This window comes from Muntiacus reevesi, chromosome 13, assembly GCF_963930625.1.
Source record: "Muntiacus reevesi chromosome 13, mMunRee1.1, whole genome shotgun sequence".
Taxonomy (NCBI): Eukaryota; Metazoa; Chordata; class Mammalia; order Artiodactyla; family Cervidae; genus Muntiacus; species Muntiacus reevesi.
This window is the reverse complement of record NC_089261.1, coordinates 69,214,981-69,232,580: the sequence shown is the minus strand read 5'-3', so window position 1 is coordinate 69,232,580 and position 17,600 is coordinate 69,214,981. Positions and strand designations below refer to the sequence as shown.

General features: G+C 38.3%; 1 protein-coding gene across 1 annotated transcript in view; it reads left to right on the top strand.

The window, feature by feature from the left end:
• CPE (carboxypeptidase E) overlaps positions 1–17,600 on the top strand; it is a 149,614-nt gene that overhangs the window by 111,928 nt on the left and 20,086 nt on the right. Inside the window, exon 6 of the mRNA XM_065904668.1 lies at positions 4,401–4,540. Coding sequence (XP_065760740.1) covers positions 4,401–4,540 — 140 coding nt within the window. The remainder of the gene's footprint in view (positions 1–4,400; positions 4,541–17,600) is intronic.

The following is a 17,600-nucleotide window of genomic DNA, read 5'->3' as shown; positions in this document are numbered from 1 at the left end:
GTGCAGCAAAATGATGTATAAAATAACCACATTTATTTAAGAATATATTCCAGTATCAAATGACAAATTTCAGCAATGCAAAACCACAAACACTTTTGTACTAATCTATACTTTTGGAGTCATAGCCCCCAAATTTAGTTAAGACTAAGTTGGGAGCTTTTTTCTCTGTTTCCTTCTAGGAGCTTTACAGTTCAAAGTCTTGAATTTAATCCTTTAATCCATTTTAAATTAATTTTTGTGTTAGTGTAAGATAAAAGTCCCATTTGATGCTTTTACAGGTGTGTATCCAATTTCCCCAAAACTTTTTATTAAAGAGACTATCTTATTTCCATTGAGCATTCTTGGCTCTGTTGTAAAATATTAGTTGACTGTATATATCAGGGTTTATTTCTGGGCTCACTCTTGATTTTGTTCAGTGATATGTATCTGTTTTTATGCTGATACCAAACTATTTTGATTATTGTAGTTTGGTAGTATGGTTTGCAATGCAGATGACCTGGGTTTGATCACTGGGTTGGGAAGATCCCCTGGAGAAGGAAATGGCTACCCACTTCAGTATTCTTGCCTGGAGAATTCCATGGACAGAGGAACCTGGTTGGCTACAGTCCATGGGGTTGCAGAGTTGGACATGACTGAGTACTAACATTTTCACTTTTCACTTGAAATAAGGAAGTGCTTATTTTTTCTTTGTTCTTTTTTTCAAGATTGTTTTGGCTATCTTTGTCTTTTGTGTTTCTATATGCATCTTAAGATTTTTCCCCTAGCTTTGTGAAAAATGTTATTGGTTCTTTGACAGGGATTATATTCAGTCTATAGATAGCTTTGAGTGCTGTGGATATTTTAACAGTATTAAATTTATGAACATGGGATATCTTTCCATTATCATTGTACCTTCTTTCATTTATTTTATCACTGTCTTATAGTTTTCTTTGTTCAGCTCTTTCATCTCCTTAGTTAAATTTGTTCCTGAGTATTTTATTGTTTTTGTTGCTATTGAAGGTGAGATTGGTTTCTTTATATGTTTGTTGGGTAGTTTTTTGTTAGCAGATAGAAAGGTAACTGGTTTTTGTGTGTTGACTTGGTATCCTGCAACTTTAATGGATTATTTTATTCATCCCAACAGTTGTGTGTGTGTGTGTGTGTGTGTGTGTGTGTGTGCGCGCGCGCGCGCTTGGTAGTCTCTAGGGTTTTCTATAGATAAGGTCATATCATTACAGACAGAGATAAATTTACTTCTTCCTTTCTAACATGTGTGTCTTTTATTTATTATTCTTGCCTCATTTCTCTGGCTAGGACTTCTAACACTATATTGAATAGGAATGGTGAGAGTAGGCTTCCTTGTCTTGTTCTTGATCTTAGAGGAGGAGCTTTACATCTTTCAACATTGAGTATAATGATAGTTGTGGAATTGTCATATATGGACTTTATGTTAAGGTATGTTCCTTTTCTACCCAACCTGTTGAGAGTTTTTATCATGAAAACATGCTGAATTTTTTCAGGTGATTTTCCTTCATATTTTGAGATGATCATTTAATTTTTATCTTTCATTCTATTAATGCAGTATATTATATTTGTTGATTTGTCTTTGTTGAACCATCCTTGCATCCTAGGCATAAATTTCACTCGATCATGGTGTATGATGTTTTTTATGTGCTGTTGAATTCAGTTTGCTAATATTTTGTTGAGAATTTTTGCATCTTTATTCATCATGATAATTAGCCTGTAATTTCTTTTTCTGTAGTATCCTTATCTGGCTTTGGAATCAGCATTATGCTGGACTTATAAAAAAAGTTTGCGAGTGTTCGCTTCTCTTCAGTTTTTTGGAAGATTTTGATGAGGATTGGTGTTAATTCTTCTTTAAATGTTTGGTAGAATTCACCAGTGAAACCTTCTGATTCTTGGCTTTTCTTTTTGGAAAGTTTTTGATTACTGATTCAATTTCCCTTCTAGTAATTGATTTTTTTTTTTTTTTTTTTTTCTGTTTCTTCCTGGTTCAGTCTTGGTAAGTTGTATGTTTCTTGGAATGTATTCATTCCTTCTAGGTTGTCCAGTTTCTGGCTATAATTGTTCATAGTCTTTTATGATCCTTTGCATTTCTATGGTATTAGTTGAAATTTCTCCCCTTTCTTTTATTCTTGGTAAGTCTAACTAAAGCTTTGTCTATTTTATCTTTTCAGAAACCAGCCATGTGTACCCATGGCTGATTCATGTTGATGTGTGGCAAAAAAATCACAATATTGTAAAATAATTCTTCTCCAATTAAAATAAATTAATTAAAAAATAAATAAAACCTTAAGAAAAAATTAAAAAACCAACCCTTAGATTTATCTTTTCTATTGTTTTCCCTGCCTCTATTTCATTTATTTCTGCTTTGATCCTTATTATTCTCATCTTTCTGCAGCTTTGTGCTTGATTTGTTCATTTTCTAGTTTTTTGAAGTGTAAGATTAAAGAGTTTATTTTACACATTTCTTTTTTCTTTTAAATGTAGGCATTTATCATAATGAGCTTCTTTCTTAGGATTACTTTTGCTACATATCATAAGTTTTGGTAGGTTGTGTTACTGTTTTCATTTGTTCAAGATATTTTGGTTTCCCTTTGACTTGTACAAGAGCGTGTTGTTTATTTTTCTACATGTTTGTCAATTTTCTAGTTTTTGTCTTGTTATGATTTCTAGTTCTGTACCATTGTGGTTGGAAAACATAGTTGGCATGATTTCAGCCTACTCTAGTTTGCTGAGATTTGTTTTGTGACCTATGATATGATCTATCCTAGAGAATGTTCCATGTGTGCTTGAGAAGGATGTCTATTCTGCAGCTGCTGGATGGCTTGTTCTGTATGGCTGTTAGGTTCATATAATATAAAGCATAGTTCAAGGCCAGTGTTTCCTTGCTGAGACTGTATGGATGATCTAGTTATCCATTACTGGAAGTAGGATACTGAAGTCCCCTACTGTTATAGTACTGTAGTCATTCCTCTCTTCAGGCCTATTATATATATTTAGATATATTTAATATATGCTTAATATATTTAGGTACTCCAATGTTGAGTCTTCATGTATTTTTGATAGTGTGTCATCCTTTGATGAATTGACCCCTTTATCAAAATATAATGATATTTGTCTCTTATTACAGGGTTTGACTTAAACTGTATTTTTTTTTAGCAAAGTACTGCTACCTCTTCCCTCTTTTGACTTTCATAAGCACTGAATATCTTTGTCATCCCTCCACTTTAGCTTACGTGTGCTCTTAAACCCGAAATGAGTTTCTTGTAGGCACCACATAGCTGGGTCTTATTTTTTAAAATCTATTCAACTACTCTCTGCCTTTTGATTAAAGAATTTAATCTGTTTACATTTGAAATAATTATTGGCAGGTAAGTCCTTGTCATATTGTTGTTTTCTGTCTTGAAATTACTGTTCGTTTCTTCCTCTCTTGCTCTCTTTCTTTGTGAATTGGTGATTTTCTACCATGGTATGCTTTGATTCTTTTCTCTTTACTGTTTTTGAATAGGTTTTTGCTTTATGGTTACCATGTGACTTACATAAAACATCTTATAGTATAATAGTCCATTTTAGGCTGTCAACGACTTAACTTTGATTGCAAGCAGAAACTTTACCCTACATTTTATGTTTTGATGTCACAATTTACATCTTTCCATTTTGTGTATCTATGAACAGATTATTGTAGCTATACTTATTTTTAATATTTTAAAAACTTTATAGTAGAGTTAAGTGAATAATACACTTTCATATTACAGTACCAGAATATTCTGAATCTGACTATATACTTACCTTTATCAGTGTGTTGTATGTTTTTATACGTTTTCATATTACTAATTAGGTCTCTTTGGCACTAAGCTATGCCACCTTAGGGAAGGAGGTGATACAGGTGAAGTGAGACTGTTCCTCTTCCTCCCTTCAACATGTCCAATCTTGAATTTTTTTCTTCAGTGGTGTACTTTAAATTTTCCATTAGATTCCTGAACTTCCACAAACACACTCTATTCATGGGTAATTGTTAAAATTTGTGTTTTTTGGGGGGAGGGAAGACAGTAGAAAATTCCTGCTTCACCATTTTGATGATGTCACTCTCCTGTTGTCTTTGAAGTTGATTCCAGCACTGTGGGATGTGGCTGATACTTGCTTTAGCACTATACAACAGCAGTGCATTACACTAAATGACTGCTTAAGAACCTGAGAGAATCTAAGCTTGTGAAGTGGTAACTATCCCCCAAGTATGTTGTTCCTTCCCATATAGTAGGTGATTTCATTTGCAATTTCCTGCAGTCTCCTCAAGATGCATGGATTGGTACAGTTTTTACCTGGCTGTTAGCAGAACAGTCGGTGTGGGTTCTAGTCGCCACATGCTTATTTTAACTTTTCATTTGGTGTTTTGGCAGGAATGCAAGATTTCAATTACCTCAGCAGCAACTGCTTTGAGATCACTGTGGAGCTTAGCTGTGAAAAGTTTCCACCTGAAGAGACTTTGAAGAACTACTGGGAGGATAACAAAAACTCCCTCATTAGCTACATTCAGCAGGTAAACCCAGTCTCCAGCATAAAATGGGAGATCTAAGTGCACAATAGTAACCTGGTGCACAGTAGTCCCCTAAGAGGATCCCAGACTATATGAATCCACCTGATCCAGAGTGAGAGTGATGCATTTGGAAAATGCATCAGTCCTTATTCAAATAGTCTTTCATTTGTAATTGGTTTTTTAGTTCATGAATATTTGCTGCAAACTGATTACACTGGAGTTATAGAAAGGTAGGGTGACACCCTATTTTCTTTCATATTGCATTAATCAAGGGCAATTCTAGGATCCTCCTCTACCCTGATCACCTTGGGTTTGTCAGACATTCCTGGCAGGACCAAAACTAGAATGAAGTAAATGAGGCACCCAGGATGCAAAATTTAATGAGCCATTCACTCCCAGGGTTATGCAGGTGTAGGATCAGCACCTAGGAGTGAAAGTCTCCTTATGCCTCACTCATGTCAGCCCAGACTCAACTGGAGATGAGGTAATGGTAATGATGGGTAAGTTAGAGTTACTGGGCATTAACTCTTCCCCAGGCATTATTCTAAATTCCTTACATGTAGTAATCGATTAATTTAATTCTCACAATCCCATGAGGAAAGTTATATCATCATCAACATCATCTTCTTTAATTCCACCACCATTATCATTCATGAATTAAAAATAAGAAATCAGAGGCACAGAGAAGTTAAACAACTTGCCTGAAGTTATTCTGCCAGAACCCAGGCTCTCTCGTTCCAGAATCACCGTGCTGTGTTGCCTCTCATGATGTAAATTTAGATCTTTAGCAGAGAGTCACTGTACAGAATTTTGGAGAATCTCACCATGTGTCAGAGTAGAATACCTACCTGTTCAGATTTGATCCAGGCCAGTTCCCCGTTAGCCCCACCCCTCTGTACTAGGTAGAGACTGACACCAGGGGCAGTACTGTTGAGAAAGAACTAAGGACTCTGTTCTTGGTTTGCAGTGCCTGGACAGTTTCACTTTTCATCCTGTATGTGGCCATTTACATCCAAAGTCAGGGAGAGTGATATTAGTTTCATATACTGGCAGGTAGTATAGACTGATTTTTAAACCAATTTGTTATAAACAAATGCTATTATATAGATAAGTAGCTATTTGCACATACATGTACATATAAACAGGCTTCCCAGGTGGCATCAGTGGTAAAGAACCTGCTTGCCAATAGAGGAGACATAAGAGATGCAAGTTTGATCCCTGGGTCAGGAAGATCCTCTGGAGAAGGGAATGGAAACCCCTGGGAAAGTCCAAGGACAGAGGAGCCTGGTGGGCTACAGTCCATAGGGTTGTAAAGAATAGGACACCACTGAAGTGACTTAGCTCACACCCACAAGTACATAGAAACATATACACGTGAACCCAATGCATTAAAAATGTGAAATCAGCTTAAGAATTCTTTTACACTTGTCAAGTATCCATGCTGCTGCTGCTAAGTCGCTTCAGTCATGTCTGACTCTGCGACCCCATAGATGGCAGCCCACCAGGCTCCCCGTCCCTGGGATTCTCCAGGCAAGAATACTGGAGTGGGTTGCCATTTCCTTCTCCAATGAATGAAAGTGAAAAGTGAAAGTGAAGTTGCTCAGTCATGTCCGACTCCTAGCGACCCCATGGACTGCAGCCTACCAGGCTTCTCTGTCCATGGGATTTTCCAGGCAAGAGAACTGGAGTGGGTTGCCATTGCCTTCTCCACAAGTATCCATATACCTTACTAAAAGGTATTATCATGGAATAGATACAGTGATGACAGACAGTGATTAAAAAACATCCATTATACAGGATTTTTATCAGTCAGTGGAATTAACATAAAAGTACATGTTAACACAAAAAGATATTTCCCAACAACAAAGCTAAAGATAATTAGCTATGTTAATTCTGAAAAAACCTTAGTGGGCACCCTTCTAGAATGTCATTTGAGGAGAGCTATATTTGGATGGATATTTGAAGAGCAAAATTGAAAAGTAAAGTTGTAGGTTGAGTAAGTAAGATGGGGTTCTTTGGTGTGTTCTTTCCTTAGATATCAAAGAATGCTTCCTTAATTCAATGTTTTCATTTCATTTATTTATTTTTACAGCAAAAATTTATTAAGCTACTTTTGTATCCTAGGCACCCTGTAAGGCTCTGGGGAGAGTGCATTTAGTCTTAAGTTCAGATATCAATACCTAACTACAAGAGAGGATGATAAATGCTAAAATAAAGAGCAATAGCAGTACACAGAAGGGTCCTTAACCCAATGCTGCCAGTTCAGAAAAGGCTTCTAGGAGCTATGCTCTAGGATTCCCTACAGTTGATGTCAGTAAAATTTTTACCCCATCAGCAATTAAAAGAAAAAGTTCAGCTGCTATTTAAGTTCTTAGTTCTAATTTATTTATTTTTGACGGTGCTGAATCTTCATTGCTGCACATGAACTTATTCTAGTTGCAGTGAGTGGGGGCTACTCACTAGTTGTGGTGTGCAGACTTCTTATTGTGGTGTCTTCTCTGATCTCAGAGCATGGGTTCTAGAGTGTGCAAGCTCAGTAGTTGTGGCTCACAGGCTCTAGAGCACAGGCTTAGTAGTTGTGGTGCCCAGGCTCAGTCGTTGGGTGCATGGTTGTGGCATGTGGAATCTTCCTGGACCAGGGATTGAATCCATGTTCCCTGCATTGGCAGGTGGATTCTTAACCATTAGACTACCAAGGAAGTCCTATCTTAGTTCTTGAGAAAAAATGCACTATAAAACAAAACCCAAATGTGTGCCATCAGAAAGAGTAGAATGACTGTCATATTTATGGTGGCAGGTGCATTAATTAATCTAAAAGCTGTATCAGTTTATGTAAGAATCAGCAGAAAGAAGAGGGATCAGATGTTTTATACAGTCCTGTTTTATGCCACTTGAAATGAAAATTTGATCTGTCTACAGATCTCTGTGACCCATCCTGGTGTAACATCACTATTATTGTACAGAATGTATGGAAGCATTAAGATTGGTATTTGCAATGAACCCACACCAGCTTGCCTCAAAGGACACTCCAGATTAGGGAATCAAAGACTGGTGGAATATCAGTGAAGGCTGCCAGAACTTTTGTGTTGAAATTGTTTCTTGACAGTAGAACATTATGGTGGTGATTAATAATTGAACAACTGTGCGTAAAATCTAATCATTGACTAGTTTTATAACAGATGAAAATAGGTGGTTCAGTTCATTTCAGTTCAGTCACTCAGTCACGTCCAACTCTGCGACTCCTTGGACCACAGCATGCCAGGCCTCCCTGTCCATCACCAACTCCTGAGGTCTACCCAAACTCATGTCCACTTAGTCGGTGATGCCATACAACTATCTCATCCTCTTTTGTCCCCTTCTACTCCTGCCATCAATCTTTCCCAGCATCAGGGTCTTTTCAGATGAGTCAGCTTTTCACAGGAGGTGGTCAAAGTATTGGAGTTTCAGCTTCAGCATCAGTCCTTCCAATGAATATTCAGGACTGATTTCCTCTAGGATGGATTGGTTGGATCTCCTTGCAGTCCAACAGACTCTCAAGAGTCTTCTCCAACACCATAGTTCAAAAGTATCAATTCTTCAGCACTCAGCTTTCTTTGTAGTCGAACTATCACATCCATACATGACTACTGGAAAAACTATAGCCCTGACTAGACAGACATTTGTTGGCAAAGTAATGTCTCTGCTTTTTAATATGCTGTCTAGGTTGGTCATAACTTTCCTTCCAAAGAGAAAGCGTCTTTTATTTTTTATTTTTATTTTTTTTATTCCAACCCTTTATTACAGGAGATTTCAAACATATAGCAAAAATGGAAATGAATGTATAATGAACATTCCTCTCTCCACTGGATTTGTAATTAATATCTAACTGTATATCCCTGGTCACATGCTTATCTAATTTGTCTCTCTTTCTTATCTCTCTCTCTTCATCAATCCATCTTATATCTTTCTTTTTTCTTTTTCATTTATTTTCATTAGTTGGAGGCTAATACTTTAAAATATTGTAGTGGTTTTTTCCATACATTGACATGAATCAGCCATGGATTTACATGTGCTCCCCATCCTGAACGCCCCTATCACCTCCCTCCCCATCCTATCCCTCTGGGTCATCCCAGTGTACCAGCCCTGAGGACCTGTCTCATGCATCCAACCTGGACTGGAGATCTGTTTCACACTTGATAATATATATGTTTCAATGCTATTCTCGCCTTCTCCCACAGAGTCCAAAAGTCTGTTCTATACATCTGTGTCTCTTTTTCTGTTTTGCATATAGAGTTATAGTTACCATCTTTCTAAATTCCATATATATGCATTAATATCCTGTATTGGTCTTTATCTTTCTGACTTACTTCACTCTGTATAATGGGCTCCAGTTTCATCCGTCTCATTAGAACTGATTCAAATGAATTCTTTTTAATGGCTGAGTAATATTTCATTGTGTATATGTACCACAGCTTCCTTATCCATTCGTCTGCTGATGGGCATCTAGGTTGCTTCCATGTCCTGGCTATTATAAACAGTGCTGTGATGAACATTGGGGTGCACATGTCTCTTTCAGATCTAGTTTCCTTGGTGTGTATGCCCAGGAGTGGGGTTGCTGGGTCATATGACAGTTCTATTTCCAGTTTTTTAAGGAATCTCCACACTCTTCTCCATAGTGGCAATACTAGTTTGCATTCCCACCAGCAATGTAAGAGGGTTCCCTTTTCTCCACACCCTCTCCAGCATTTATTGCTTGTAGACTTTTGGATAGCAGCAATTCTGACTGGCGTGTAATGGAACCTCATTGTGGTTTTGATTTGCATTTCTCTGATAATGAGTAATGTTGAGCATCTTTTCATGTGTTTGTTAGCCATCTGTATGTCTTCTTTGGAGAAATGTCTGTTTAGATCTTTGGCCCAGTTTTTGATTGGGTTATTTATTTTTGTGGAATTGAGCTTCAGGAGTTTTTTATATATTTTTGAGATAAATCCTTTGTCTGTTTCTTCATTTGCTATTATTTTCTCCCATTCTGAAGGCTGTCTTTTCACCTTGGTTATAATTTCCTTTGTTGTGCAAATACTTTTAAGTTTAATTAGGTCCCATTTGTTTAGTTTTGCTTTTATTTCAAATATTCTGGGAGGTGGGTCATAGAGGATCCTGCTGTGATTTATGTCAGAGAGTGTTTTGCCTATGTTCTCCTCTAGGAGTTTTATAGTTTCTGGTCTTACATTTAGATCTTTAATCCATTTTGAGTTTATTTTTGTGTATGGTGTTAGAGAGTGTTCTAGGTTCATTCTTTTACAAGTGGTTGACCAATTTTCCCAGCACCACTTGTTAAAGAGGTTGTCTTTTTTCCATTGTATAGTCTTGCCTCCTTTGTCGAAGATAAGGTGTCCATAGGTATGTGGATTTATCTCTGGGCTTTCTATTTTGTTCCATTGATCTATATTTCTGTGTATGTGCCAGTACCATACTGTCTTGATGACTGTGGCTTTGTAGTAGAGCCTGAAGTCAGGCAAGTTTATTCCTCCTGTTCCATTCTTCTTTCTCAAGACTGCTTTGGCTATTCGAGGTTTTTTGTATTTCCGTACAAATTGTGAAATTGTTTGTTCTAGTTCTGTGAAAAATACCGTTGGTAGCTTGATAGGCATTGCATTGAATCTATAGATTGTTTTGGGTACCATAGTCATTTTCACAATATTGATTCTTCCAATCCACGAACACAGTATATTGCTCCATCTATTTGTGTCCTCTTTGATTTCTTTCATCAGTGTTTTATAGTTTTCTATATTTAAGTCTTTTGTTTCTTTAGGTAGATATACTCCTAAGTATTTTATTATTTTTGTTGCAATGATGAATGGTATTGTTTCTTTAATTTCTCTTTCTGTTTTCTCATTGTTAGTGTATAGGAATGCAAAGGATTTCTGTATGTTAATTTTATATCCTGCAAATTTACTATATTCATTGATTAGCTGTAGTAATTTTCCGGTAGAGTCTTTAGGGTTTTCTATGTAGAGGATCATGTCATCTGCAAACAATGAGAGTTTCACTTCTTCTTTTCTTATCTGGATTCCTTTATTTCTTTTTCTGCTCTGATTGCTGTTCCAAAACTTCCAAAACTATGTTGAATAGTAGTGGTGAGAGTGGGCACCCTTGTCTTGTTCTTGACTTTAAGGGAAATGCTTTCAATTTTTCACCATTGAGGATAATGTTTGCTGTGGGTTTGTCATATATAGCTTTTATTATCTTGAGGTATGTTCCTTCTATTCCTACTTTCTGGAGAGTTTTTTTTAATCATAAATTGATTTTGAATTTTTTCAAATTTTTCTGCATCTATTGAAATAATCATACGGTTTTTATCTTTCAATTTGTTAATGTGGTGTATTACATTGATTGATTTGCAGATATTAAAGAATCCTTGCATTCCTGGGATAAAGCCCACTTGGTCATGGTGTAAGATGTTTTAAATATGTTGTTGGATTCTTTTTGCTAGAATTTTATTAAGGATTTTTGCATTTATGTTCATCAGTGATATTGGCCTGTAGTTTTCTTTTTTTGTGGCATCTTTGTGTGGTTATTAGGGTGATGGTGGCCTCATAGAATGAGTTTGGAAGCTTACCTTCTTCTGCAATTTTCTGGAAGAGTTTGAGTAAAATGGGTGTTAGCTCTTGTCTAAATTTTTGGTAGAATTCAGCTGTGAAGCCATCTGGTCCTGGGGTTTTGTTTGTTGGAGGATTTCTGATTAAATTTCAATTTCTGTGCTTGTGATGGTTCTGTTAAGATCTTCTGTTTCTTCCTGGTTCAGTTTTGGAAAGTTATACTTTTCTAAGAATTTGTCCATTTCTTCCAAGTTGTCCATTTTATTGGCATAGAGTTGCTGATAGTAGTCTCTTATGATCCTTTGTATTTCAGCATTGTCTGTTGTGATCTCTCCATTTTCATTTCTAGTTTTGTTGATTTGATTCTTCTCCCTTTGTTTCTTGATGTGTCTGGCTAACGGTTTGTCGATTTTATTTATCTTTTCAAAAAACCAGCTTTTAGCTTTGTTTACTTTTGCTATGGTCTCTTTTGTTTCTTTTGCATTTATTCCTGCCCTAATTTTTAAGATTTCTTACCTTCTACTAACCCCGGAGTTCTTCATTTCTTCCTTCTCTAGTTGCTTTAGTGGTAGAGTTAGGTTATTTATTTGACTTTTTTCTTGTTTCTTGAGGTAAACCTGTATTGCTATGAACCTTCCCCTTAGCACTGCTTTTACAGTGTCCCATAGGTTTTGGGTTGTTTTGTTTTCATTTTCATTCGTTTCTATGCATATTTTGATTTCTTTTTAGATTTCTTCTATGATTTGTTTGTTATTCAGAAGCGTGTTATTTAGCCTCCATATGTTGGAGTTTTTAACATTTTTTTTCTTCTGTAATTGAGATCTAATCTTACTGCGTTGTGGTCAGAAAATATGACTGGAATGATTTCAGTTTTTTTAATTTACCAAGGCTAGATTTATGGCCCAGGATGTATCTATTCTGGAGAAGGTTCTGTGTGCACTTGAGAAAAAGGTGAAATTGATTGTTTTGGGGTGAAATGTCCTATAGATATCAATTAGGTCTAGCTGGTCCATTGTGTCATTTAAAGTTTGTGTTTCCTTGTTAATTTTCTGTTTAATTGATCCATCCATGTGTGTGAGTCGGGTATTAAAGTCTCCCACTATTATTGTGTTATTGTTAATTTCCCCTTTCACACTTGTTAGCATTTGCCTTACATATTGCGGTGCTCCTATATTGGGTGCATATATATTTATAATTGTTATATCTTATTGGATTATTCCTTTGATCATTATGTAGTGTCCTTCTTTGTCTCTTTTCACAGCCTTCATTTTAAAGTCTATTGTATCTGATATGAGTATTGCGACTCCTGCTTTCTTTTGGTCTCTGTTTGCATGAAACGTTTTTTCCATCCCTTCACTCTCAGTCTGTCTGTGTCCCTTGTTTTGAGGTGGGTCACCTGTAGACAGCATATATAGAGGTCTTGCTTTTGTATCCATTTAACCAGTCTTTGTCTTTTGGTTGGGGCATTCAACCCATTTACATTTAAGGTAATTATTGATAAGTATGGTCCCGTTGCCATTTACTTTGTTGTTTTGGGTTCACGTTTATACAACCTTTCTGTGTTTCCTGTCTAGAGAAGATCCTTTAGCATTTGTTGAAGAGCTGGTTTGGTGGTGCTGAATTCTCTTAGCTTTTGGTTGTCTGTAAAACTTTTGAATTCTTCTTCATATCTGAATGAGATCCTTGCTGGGTACAGTAATCTGGGTTGTAGGTTATTCTCTTTCATTACTTTAAGTATGTCCTGCCATTCCCTTCTGGCCTAAAGAGTTTCTATTGATATATCAGCTGTTATCCTTACGGGAATCCCCTCGTATGTTATTTGTTGTTTCTCCCTTGCTGCTTTTAATATTTGTTCTTTGTGTTTGATCTTTATTAATTTGATTAATATGTGCCTTGGGGTGTTTTGCCTTGGGTTTATCCTGTTTGGAACTCTCTGGGTTTCTTGGACTTGGGTGACTATTTCCTTCCCCATTTGGGGGAAGTTTTCAGCTATTATCTCCTCAAGTATCTTCTCATGGCCTTTCTTTCTGTCTTCTTCTGGGACTCCTATGAATCAAATATTGGGGCGTTTCACATTTCCCAGAGGTCCCTGAGGTTTTCCTCATTTCTTTTTATTCTTTTTTTCTTTTTTCGTCTCTGCTTCATGTATTTCCACCATTTTATCTTCTACCTCACTTATCCTATCTTCTGCCTTCATTATTCTACTTTTGGTTCCCTCCAGAGTGTTTTCAATCTCATTTATTGCATTATTCATTTTTAATTGACTCTTTTTTATTTCTTCTAGGTCCTTGTTAAACATTTCTTGAATCTTCTCAATCCTTGTCTCCAAAATATTTATCTGTAACTCTATTTTGTTTTCAAGATTTTGGATCATTTTTATTATCATTCTAAATTATTTTCCAGGTAGATTCCCTATCTCCTCCTCTTTTGTTTAGCTTGGTGGACATTTCTCATATTCCTTTACCTGCTGGGTATTTCTCTGCCTTTTCATCTTATTTAGATTGCTGTGTTTGGGGTGGCCTTTCTGTATTCTGGTAGTCTGTGGTTCCTTTTTATTGTGGAGGTTTCTCCCAGTGGGTGGGGTTGGACGATTGGCTTGACAAGCTTCCTGGTTAGGGAAGCTTGTGTCAGTGTTCTGGTGGGTGGTGCTGGATTTCTTCTCTCTGGAGTGCAATGGAGTGTCCAGTAGTGAGTTTTGAGATGTGTCTATGGGTTTGGTGTGACTTTGGGCAGCCTGTATATTCATGCTCAGCGCTATGTTCCTGCATTGCTGGAGAATTTGCATGTTATGTCTTGCTCTGGAACTTATTGGCTCTTGGTTGGTGGTTTGTTTCAGTGTACGTATGGAGGCTTTTGGATGATCTCTTTTTAATTAACGTTCCCTGTAGTCAGGAGTTCTCTGATGTACTCAGGTTTTGGGCTTAAGCCTCCTGCCTCTGGATTTCAGTCTTATTCTTCCAGTAGCCTCAAGACTTCTCCATCCATACAGCTGATAATAAAACTTCTAGGTTAGTGGTGAAAAGGTTCTCTACAGTGAGGGACACCCAGAGAGGTTCACAGAGTTACATGAAGAAGAGGAGAGGGAGGAAGGAGATAGAGTTGAGCAGGAGGAGAAAAAGGGGGGACTCAAGAGGAGAGAGAGAGAGATCTATGCAGTACTCTGTTCCCAAAGTGTTCTCTGTAGCCCAGACACCCACAGAGATTCACAGATTTGGATTGGGAAGAGAAGGTGGAGGGAGGTAATAGTGGTGATCTGAGGGAGAAAACGGAGAGTCAAAAGTGGGAGAGAGTAATCAACACACTCCTGAGTGAAAATGGGTACTGAATATTGGATTCTTAAATGTCCAAAATTGATATGAAATACTGAAAGACAAAGATTAGAAATACAGAGTAGAGGTTAGACTCTTAAAAATACAATATTTAAAAAAAAAAAAAAATTAAGAAATATATATAAGGTTCACTTTAAAAATAGTGTCTTTTTTTTTTTTTTTTGCAAGGTTACAGTGGGTTATAAAAATGAAAATAAAGGAGTAATAGAGGACTTTTAAAAAAAAGAAAAAAAAATAATTAAAAAAATAGTAAAAATATATCTAGAACTTTCTCTGGAGCTGTTGTGGTCAGTGTGTGTTCAGTTCAGTTTCAGATAGATCCTTGTTCCAGCTTACACTTCTCAATATCTATAGGCCCCTTCCAGTGTAGTCGGTGTTAACTACAGGGATTTTAATCTGTTGCACCGGTCCCTTCTGAAGCGGTTCCCTTTGTTTATTTGGCTTCTGTTTGCAGGTCTCTTCAGTGTCTAATTTCTGCCCTGACACAGGCGGGCAGAGGTGGTCTCTTGTTTAGGTTTGCTTGTTCAGTGGTGCTGTGGGGAGGGAGGGACGCTGCAGACAAATGTCACTGGCCTGTGTGGGGAGCACTCTCAGTGTTCCGGCCACACTGGGTTTGCCCCCGCTCATGGGTGTGTGCTTTCCCCGTCTACACTGCTCAGGCTCCAGGCTGCTCTACAGGGAGTGGGCCCTGAGTTGCGTGCACTTCCCAGGCCTAAGCCACTCAGCTTCAGGTTCTTAGGTACTCCACAAAGGCACAGACTCGGTTGGGCCTGCATTTTGTGCCGTCCCTGTCCGAGCAACTCAGGGAACCAGCAGCTTGATGAGCGCACTCTCTTCAGGTCCAGCGCGACTTCTCCCCTCCCCGTCGTCCCAGACTCGGTTTCTGGGCGTGCCGGTGCGGTGCGCCTTGTGTCTCTTCTGGGGAGATGATCTCTGGCTCCAACCTTCCTATCTCAAGAAGTCTTTGGTTAGAAACTGGAAGCCTGTTTGCAGTTTTGTAGGGGATGCCATCTCTGAGGCCGAGTTTGCCTCTTTCTGACCTGTTAGCCGCCTCCCCCTGCCTCCTGCCTCTGGCGGGGGGATGGGCCGGTCCACAGCTGGCTAGCTCTTCTCTGTTCTTTGTTCTGCAAATGGCTGGCTGTGCCTTAGGTTGGGGCTTTTTGCAGGTTAATTCTCTCTCTCTCTCTCTCTCTCTCTCTCTCTCTCTCTCTCTCTTGCTATCCCACAGTTTAAGTTGCTCTCTCATGTTAGGTCCCTCAGATTGCCCTCAGGGCATTCAGGCCCGGTCCTTACCCTAAGCAATGCTGCCCGCTCCTCTCCATTCAGCCACACCTTGCTGGTGGTGGATGCGGGCGTCTGGGGTACTTTTCTGCTGGGAATTGCTTTTAGGCTTGTAATCTGTGTGTTTTATTTATTTTTCCTCCTGGTTATGTTGCCCTCGGAGATTCGAAAACTTCCCCCAGACACGCCAGTGAGAGGGTTTCCTGGTGTTTGGAAACTTCCTCTATTAAGACTCCCTTCCCTGGACGGATCTCCATCCCTAACTCTTTTGTCTCTCTTTTTATCTTTTATATTTTGTCCTACCTCCTTTCGAAGACAATGGGTTGCTTTTCTGGGTGCCTGATGTCCTCTGCTAGGGATCATAAGTTGTTTTGTGGAGTTTACTCAGCATTCAAATGTTCTTTCAATGAATTTGTGGGGGAGAAAGTGGTCTCCCTGTCCTATTCCTCCGCCATCTTAGCTCCTCCTCCCCCAAGTGTCTTTTAATTTCATGGCTGAGATCACCATCTGCAGTGACTTTGGAGCTCAAAAAAATAAAACCAGCCACTGTTTCCCCATCTATTTCCTTTGAAGTGATGGGACCAGATGCCATGATCTTAGTTTTCTGAATGTTAAGCTTTAAGCCAAATTTTCACTCTCCTCTTTCACTCTCATCAAGAGGCTCTTTAGTTCTTCCTCACTTTCTGCCATAAGGATGGTGTCATCTGCATATCTAAGGTTATTGATATTTCTTCCAGCAATCTTGATTCCAGTTTGTGCTTCATCCAGCCCAGCATTTCTCATGATGTACTCTGCATATAAGTTAAATAAGCAGGGTGACAATATATAGCCTTGATGTACTCCTTTTCCTATTTGGAACCAGTCTGTTGTTCCATGTCCAGTTCTAACTGCATAAAGATTTCTCAGGGGGCAGGTCAGGTGGTCTGGTATTCCCATCTCTCTCAGAATTTTCCACAGTTTGTTGTGATCCACCCAGTCGAAGGCTTTGGCATAGTCAATAAAGCAGAAATAGGTGTTTTCTGGAACTTTCTTGATTTTTTGACGATGCAGTCGATGTTGGCAATTTGATCTCTGGTTCCTCTTCCCTTTCTAAAACCAGCTTGAGCATCTGGAAGTTCACAGTTCATGTATTGCTGAAGCCTGGCTTGGAGAATTTCGAGCATTACATTACTAGCACATGAGATGAGTGCAATTGTGTGGTAGTTTGAGCATTCTTTGGGATTGGAATGAAAGATCTCTGGTTCCTCTTCCCTTTCTAAAACCAGCTTGAGCATCTGGAAGTTCACAGTTCATGTATTGCTGAAGCCTGGCTTGGAGAATTTCGAGCATTACATTACTAGCACATGAGATGAGTGCAATTGTGTGGTAGTTTGAGCATTCTTTGCGATTGGAATGAAAACTGACCTTTTCCAGTCGTGTGGCCGCTGCTGAGTTTTCCAAATTTGCTGGCATATTGAGTGCAGCACTTACACAGCATCATCTTTCAGGATTTGAAATAGCTCAACTGGAAGTCCATCACCTCCACTAACTTTGTTCATAGTGATGCTTCCTAAGGCCAACTTGACTTCTCATTCCAGGATATCTGGCTCTAGGTGAGTGATCACACCATTGTGATTATCTGGTCATGAAGATCTTTTTTGTACAGTTCTGTGTTCTCTTGCACTCATCTCACACATTAGTAAGGTAATGCTAAAAATTCTCCAAGCCAGGCTTCAGCAATACACGAACCGAGAACTTCCAGATGTTCAAGCTGGTTTTAGAAAAGGCAGAGGAACCAGAGATCAAATTGCCAATATACACTGGATCATCAAAAAAGCAAGAGAGTTCCAAAATACGTCTATTTCTGCTTTATTGACTATGCCAAAGCCTTCGATT